The 7,367-nt window shown below is 56.5% G+C and overlaps 1 protein-coding gene across 1 annotated transcript; it reads right to left on the reverse strand.

Annotated features, from left to right (window-relative positions):
* Positions 1-1,715: 1,715 nt before the first annotated feature.
* On the reverse strand, positions 1,716-7,020 carry NKX1-1 (NK1 homeobox 1). The gene is made up of 3 exons (XM_032109133.1): positions 6,549-7,020; positions 2,475-2,680; positions 1,716-2,414 (listed from the first exon to the last, which is right to left on the reverse strand). Exons 1-3 carry the CDS (start codon positions 7,018-7,020, stop codon positions 1,890-1,892), a joined length of 1,203 nt encoding a protein of 400 aa, XP_031965024.1. The 3' UTR covers positions 1,716-1,889.
* Positions 7,021-7,367: the final 347 nt, after the last annotated feature.

Consider the following 7,367-nt stretch of genomic DNA (forward strand, 5'->3'; position numbering starts at 1 on the left):
AAGGAAAGGAAAGGAAAGGAAAGGAAAGGAAAGGAAAGGAAAGGAAAGGAAAGGAAAGGAAAGGAAAGGAAAGGAAAGGAAAGGAAAGGAAAGGAAAGGAAAGGAAAGGAAAGGAAAGGAAAGGAAAGGAAAGGAAAGGAAAGGAAAGGAAAGGAAAGGAAAGGAAAGGAAAGGAAAGGAAAGGAAAGGAAAGGAAAGGAAAGGAAAGGAAAGGAAAGGAAAGGAAAGGAAAGGAAAGGAAAGGAAAGGAAAGGAAAGGAAAGGAAAGGAAAGGAAAGGAAAGGAAAGGAAAGGAAAGGAAAGGACAAACCCACAAACACCAAAAATTAGTGGAAAATGAAAGCTCTTCCCCGACGTGAGCTTTGGGGTCACGCAGGGAGTGGAGAAACGGGGAAACAGCGTCCCTGCGGCAGCGGGCTGGGAGCTGCTGGGCCAGCGGAGCCACCTCGGGGTGCTCACTGCGGTTATAGATCTTTTCTTTGAAATTAAAGAAAAAAAAAGCATGGATTATAAAAGACCAACTTTGATACGAGTTTAAAAGTAATCAGCGGAACAGCGATGAAAAGATTATTTTATTTTTAAAGTTGTGGAATCTGAATGAAAGAGCCGATTTATTAAATTTACATAAATCCAAAATATCGGACTCCCCGTCAGTGGAAACATGGCAGAGATGTCGGATTCTCTCTATATATAATTTTTTTTGTTGTTCTTAATATTGCACAAATCGGCAAAGCCAATTAAGGGAACGTAAACAAGGAAACTAAGAAGGGAAATACCCTCCCTCGTACAAGAAGAATAAAGTTTATTTGCGTATAAGAAATAAGCTCTCAGAGTAAACAAAAAAAAAAAAAAAGGATGATGAAAGACCTCCCTCGGAGCCTCTCATGAGGCAGGCGTTTTCCAGAGGAAACTTGTCTTACAAAGATTCACCCGAAAACCAGGGACTCGCCACCACGGAAAGCGCCGTTTCTTTAGAGTTTATTGATTGATTTAAAGTGTTTAGCAAACAAAGTGCTCTCTTTATCACCTCTTGCTCATTGCTCTCTCATCTTATACATTAATTATAAAGTTAAAACTTTTTTTTTTTTTTTTTTTTTTGTAACAACCAGAAATGTACAGAAACGATTAACGTAAAAAAACCAGTCCTGCGCCCCAGGAGCCGCCCCCGCCGCCCCTTCCCGGGCGGGACCCCCCCGCCCCCCGCGTCCGCAGCGCCTGGGCCACGCTCGGGGGTCGATGGACAGTGACGTTTGCAAAAAATATCCCTCGTCACCGTGAGGTCACGGGAGGGAGCGGCGCGTCTTTGCAATGTCGAGGGACAGGACCGATAGTTCTCTTGTTTTACCCTGAGAGTCAAATGGGTACATAATATTCTTTTTTCTTTTAAAGTCTTTTGCGAGTTGTTAGACCAGAATAAAAACAAAGGCAAATAATATTAATAATAATTATTAAATTAATCAAACCCACATAGCAACGAGGGACGGTGAAAATAAAAATACAGATAACGATGATTTACATCTACTTGTATGTACACGGGGGAGGGAGGTTTCTCCTCCTCCTTCCCTCAGCAGCGCAGTCCGGACACATCGCGTACAAAAAGGGTCGTAGAAAGGACCGAGGGCGGGGGAGCCGCCCGCGGGGTGCCGGGAGCTTCTGGCGGCTCCTTTCATCCCCCTGGGGTGTGTCGCAGCCGGGGGGCGGCAGGAACACGGGGCTGCCCCTTTCGCCCCCGGTGTCGCTGCCGGTCGGTTCTCGGTTTCACCTCTCGGGTGCGGGGTGTGGGGGGCGTGCGGTGAGCGGCCCCGCAGGGCCCAGCCGGGTGGTTCTCGGAGGGGCGGCGGGCGCAGCGGGAAGGAGCCGGGAGTGAGGAGGAGGAAGGAGCGTCGGGCTTATAGGTGCGGGGTGTAGAAAGCCGGAGCGCCGTAAGTCTGGGAGCCCAGGACGAAGGGCGAGAGGACGGCGGGGCTGGGCAGGAAGGGCAGCTGGGCAGCGCAGACCAGCCCTCCGGCCGGGTGCCCGGCGTAGCTGCCGGGGCCGTGCATGGAGAGCGGGGTGCCCATGGGCGGCGAGTGGCTGAGGGGGCTGAGCCCCCCCGGCAGCGCCCCGCCGCCCAGCCCGGCCCCCGCCCCGCCGCCACCGCCGCCGCCCGTGGGCGCGCTGGTGTCGGCGCCCGGGTTCTGCTTCTTCCACTTGGTGCGGCGGTTCTGGAACCAGATCTTCACCTGCGTCTCGGTGAGGCTGAGGGACAGCGCCAGGTTGAGGCGCTCGCAGACCGACAGGTACCGCGTGGATTTGAACTTGTTTTCCAGCGCCACCAGCTGCTCGTAGGTGAAGGCTGTCCGCGCCCGCCGGGGCTTGCCCGACTTGGAGTCCGAGCCCGTCCGCTTCCTCTTGGGCTTGGCCTGCGGGCCGGGCTGCGCCCCGACGGGCGCCGGCGGCGGGGGCGGCGGAGGGGGCGCCGGGGGCGGGACGACCCCCGCCTCGGCCGCCTCGGCTCGGAGCGGGCCCGGGTCGGGCTCTCCGGGCGCCGCAGGACCGGAGCTGCCGCTGCTGCCGCTGGTGCTGCCGCTCTCCTCGCTGCACAGCTCCTCGTCGTCCGGCAGCTCGCTGTCGGGGCTGCGGCTCGGCCGGCTGCTGTAGTCCAGGTCGCACTCCTCGGCCTTGTAGAGCTCCCCGTCCTCTGCGGACAAGCGACAGCCGCTGTTAGGGCTCGCCGCCCGGCCCGGCCCCCGCCCCACCCGCCCCCAGCCCCGCCGGTGCGGCCCCCGGGGCGAGGGCAGACAGGAGAACCCGTCCGCCCGGGGGGATCGCCCACCCGGTGTCCCCGCTGCTGTTGGGACAGGGGTGCCCGGGCAGCGGGGCCGCCCCGCCCGGCCCCTCGGCCCCTCGGCCCGCCGTGGGGATGCGGCCGGTCCGGGCCCGTCGGGTGCGGGGCTGCTCCGACCGGCCTGAGCCAGGCTGAGGGGACAGGGCAAGAAGCTGGGCAGAAGGGGTGGGGATGGGGCTCGGAACCGCAGCCCTCGGGCCGGGAAGAGGCTGTCCAGCCTGGGGAGGCTTTGCCAGCGCTGCGCCTTCCGAGCCGCCCACCTTCGGCAAGAGCTGGTACCGGGACGTGGCCGGGACAGGGGATGCATCCCCCTTCTCACCGCCGCCAGCGCACCCACCAAACACCCGACGGCTGGAAAGGCCTTTGGGAAGGCAGCAGGGCGGGTGTCACTGGGTGCCCGGAGGGGCAGCGGGGCGCTGGCAGGGCCGAGGAGTGGCCGGGGAGAAGCCCCCGCCCGGGCCGAGCCGGCCGCGCCTGGGGAGCGGGCAGCAGGGATGTCAAAGCGCCTCTAACAATTTTAGTGACGGAAATCTCCGAATCGATGGGCGATTTGCTGGGTTTTGCTCTGGCATTTTTAACCCTTCCTGCGTCTGGTTTGACCTCTTGTCACTTCCCGAGATGGAAGTATTAAAGTGGAGTAAATACTTGTATTGATTAGCAGAGCAGATACAAACTTAATTAAACTCATTTTGTGCAATGTACAAACTAGTTAACGGCATTTAATTTATTTGGGTTTATATTACGCTCCAATTAACGGGTCTCCATCGGAGAACAGGGTAATTATCCGATATTTAAGGCTATTGGACTTCTGCTGACGATTCTGTCATTATGAAGCCTGAAAGCAAATCGCGTTTTCCGGAGAACCGGCTCCTCCTCGTCCTGGCTGGGCCCGGGCTTCTTCAGGGGAGCTGGAGGCGAATCCTCTCCTCGGGACGGGGCTGGGGGAGGCCCCACGGGCAGGTCGGGGGCAGAGGCCCGTGAGCACCGTCTTTTTTCGCCGGTGCTTTCAGACACTCCTAAACTTCCCTCCTCTCAATTCTGCAACGGGGCTGTAGCTCTGGGAGCTCCTAATCAAGGACTCCTTTAACTTGCTTAACCGAGATACACAAATAGGAAGTGAATCGCTGGTCTGTCACCCTTATCCCGTCCGCAGTTTAGTTGTTTTTAATCCTCAAAAAACCTGAACACACCTCAAATTTGCTCCGTATCCTCACGCCGGACCCCCTAACTCCCATGTGTAAAATTAGGGGTGGTTCTAAAAGTGTTTTTTGTTCAACGCTCTGACTTCAGATATGGCTGGTTCAGTAAGACGAATAAGGGCAGAGTACTGTAATCCTTTTCACCCCGAAAATATTCCTTAATAACTCAGGCTTCATTAAGTACCCTTTCCAGCTTTCTGTTCAGGTCGGAGCGTGGAAAACGCGGGCGAACGCCGCCGAAGAGACGAGAACTGGGTCACTTTTCTCCCAACCCGACCCCGCGAGTGCGGACAAGCGTCCTGCAACCTGTAGGACCTGTTAGAAATCGCGGGACTTAATTTTTTGCAGCAACAATTTATAAAAAGTGCGTGTAGCTGCGCCTGCGGGGCAGAGCCGGGGGCTGAGCGCAGCCCCAGAACCCACACACGGACCGAACCGCGAACCTGCAGCTGGCAGTTTTGGAGTTTAATTTTCCGTCTAGGGAATCCCAGCCGCTGCTCAACTAAAAATCTTTAAGGCAAAACAATGCAACGCGAATAGAACTGGGGACGGAGACGAACGCCGGGATTGTTATTTTTTTTCTGGAATAAGTTAAATTGTAATTTAATGGAGAGTCTTAACTGTTATTTTGAACATGAAAATAGTTTTACGAGCTGCAAGTGACGAGCGCTTTTTTCACTCTCCTTTAGCCAGAAAGCATTTTTCGGAGGGGTTGGTACTTTTCTGGACAGAGCTACTTTTCGGAACACTTCTCCTAAATTAAGCCATAACTTGAACTAATATTAATTACGGGGGGGAAAGAGAAGAATTAAATTTCGTGATTTTCGAGCAGTCCCAGATCTACTCCTGGCCACTGCTATAACATTAAGGCGATGTGACCCGAAGAAGTCCATGTGTGGAGTGTCCGGAGAACTCGTCAGAGGGCAAAGCGCCCCTCGGCATGATGCCTCCAAACATATTTATTTCGAGAGAAGAGATGGAGTTGCATTTCTCTCCTTGTCGGGAGACAAAAGTGTGAGATTAGCGATAGGTTAACCTCGTCAGTCTTTCTGACTGTCCAGATCTATTTAATATGACAAAAGTCAGATGAGTTTAGAGGAATAATTACCCCAGCTCCGCACTGCTTTTAAAAATCTCTTTGGAATTCCATTAGTGCCCCATTCCTGCTTTTGCTTTACATATGAAAAATGCGTCATGGCTCGGGCTGCAGCAGATTCCAGACCTCTTTCGCTGCCTAATTTTAATTGATGGAGTCCCGCTATGGCGGGGTTGGAAACCTCCGAGTCCTTCTCTATCGCCTCAGACACAGAGAAATTATTTTTCCTAAACCGAGAAGTTTATCCCTTGCCTCTCGCTGCCTCTTCTTTCCCCTCTCTGGACATGGAATAACTATAGATATTTTCCACAACGACAGTCTTTTCCCGGAAACTCTCCGCGATCCCCAGAGCCGCGGTGTTTAGAGGTGAGAAAGTTGGGATATTTGGACCCAGAAAGAAAAAGCAATCTAGAGCTTGGGTCGAATGCAATTCCCGATCAATAGCGAGCCCTAATAAGTGTAATAGGTTTTAATCGAGTAATTATCCGAATTTTGACCCTATAATTTAGATGTTAGGGAAGAGTTTGCAAGGTGCTTGAAAGAGATATGCACAATTCGATAATAGGATATCGATCCAAGCAGTCCTACATGCCACTCTGGGGCGATTTTCCCCATTATCCAGCCTCTTTACGCTGCTAAGCACATTTTACCTTAAATGTAATCGAAGGAATTTAATTGTTTTTCCAGAGATAACCAGCATTTTGTCACAATTAGTCTGATTTGTCCTAAAAAAGCCAAGAGGAGAGAGAAAATTGAATCTGTCGCCCAGAGCAACGGGCGGCAGCGGCAGGGGGAGGACGGGAGAGGGGTCCGGGGCTGGGGAGAGAGACACAAAGTCATAAACGCCTGGGGGGGCCCAGGCGAGGTGGGGGTACCAAGGGAGGGTTTTTGCACCCTCGGGGCCGGGGCTCCGGCTCTCCGAAGCCGGAGGAGCCTTTTCTAAGTTTGCCTGAGCCGGAGCTCACAGGCAGCGCTGGCTGCCCCTGCGAGGAGGAGGAGGAGGAGGATGGCGGGGTTCGTCCCCGCCCCAGCCGGGCCGGCATCCCTGGGTCTGATCCTGCCGCTCCCGGGGGTGCACGGCACCCACAGCCCCGGGTGTCCCGCCGAGCTCCTCGGCCTCGCGGGGAGGGGAGCCCGGCCAGTGCCGAGCCCCGGGACCCGCCGCCAGCTCCGGCCTGTCCCGGGAGGATGCGCCCGGCTCCCTCCTGGCCATCCCTCCGCCTAGCACAGAATTCCACCTCTCTACATCCAGCAGCAGCAGTGCAGGGCGCGTTTGTCCTTCTCCGGAGCCGGCTGCCCCCAGTGCCCCGGCTCCCGAGGCTGCCAGCGGGGGAATGATGAGATGTCAAAGCATGCGAGACCCTTGTTGGGGGAACTTGGGGCAGCCCCCCGCTCGGAGGGGCTCCGAGCCCCCAGACCTACTTACTGATCAGCTCTGCGGACTTCTTGCACGCGTCGAAATCTTCGGCGAGAGCCTTTTGCTCGGCCAGCTCCGTCCCTGAGTCCTCGGGCTTATCCTCCGCCCCCAGCGTGAACTCGGTCCCCGCCGATTTGTACAAGCCCGCGCACTGCCGCCGCTTGCTGTTGAACTTGTTAGGGTCCAGGATGTCGAGCACGGAGAAGGAGGTGGTTCTGTGCACCATGGGCAGCGCGGCCACTGCCCCCTCTTGTCCGGGGGTGTTGCTGTGGCTGTCGCCTTGCCTGTCCCGGTTGGCAGGGCAGTAGAGCGGCAGCTCGCCGCCGGCCGAGAGCCGCTGCTCCCCGCGGCTGTCCATCCCTTCCCCGTGGCAGCCGCGGGGCTCCCCGCCGATGCCGGCCGCGGCCACGGGGGCTGTCACCGCCGCGGCTGCCGCTGCCGGGATGGAGATGTCACCGACCTTGTCTCTGCTCACATTCATGGCTCTTTGCAGAGTCCCTCTCGGTTGCAACTTCTCCCCCCTACCCTCCCCTCCCCTCTTGCTCTCCCCCTCCTTCCTCCGGCGAAGTTGGTCTGGAAACTCCTCTCCGGCTCCCCTCCGGCTCAGGACGAGCCGCAGCCTTCAGCTCCCCGGGGCTGCGCTGGGTCCAGCCGCCGGGAGCCTCCGGGGGAGGCAGGGAGTCACAACGTGATGCTCGGCTCACAGCCTCCACTCAGCTGCTCCTTCTTCCTTCTCATCATCCTCGCCAGGCTGCCCAGGCGCTCCTGCCCCCCTCCCCTTCTCTCTCGCTCACACACACAGAGGCAAGGCTGTATCTTATTTATGCA

This window comes from Corvus moneduloides, chromosome 5, assembly GCF_009650955.1.
Source record: "Corvus moneduloides isolate bCorMon1 chromosome 5, bCorMon1.pri, whole genome shotgun sequence".
Classification (NCBI taxonomy): domain Eukaryota; kingdom Metazoa; phylum Chordata; class Aves; order Passeriformes; family Corvidae; genus Corvus; species Corvus moneduloides.

Excerpts from the sequence above, each read along its gene's own strand:
- NKX1-1 (XM_032109133.1), bottom strand. The coding sequence starts at position 7,020 with ATGAATGTGAGCAGAGACAAGGTCGGTGACATCTCCATCCCGGCAGCG. Across the intron at positions 2,681-6,548 it reads GAAGTCCGCAGAGCTGATCA|AGGACGGGGAGCTCTACAAG; the intron begins GTAAGTAGGTCT and ends GCTTGTCCGCAG. Across the intron at positions 2,415-2,474 it reads CCGAGGCGGCCGAGGCGGGG|CCCGGCCCGCAGGCCAAGCC; the intron begins GTCGTCCCGCCC and ends GTCGGGGCGCAG.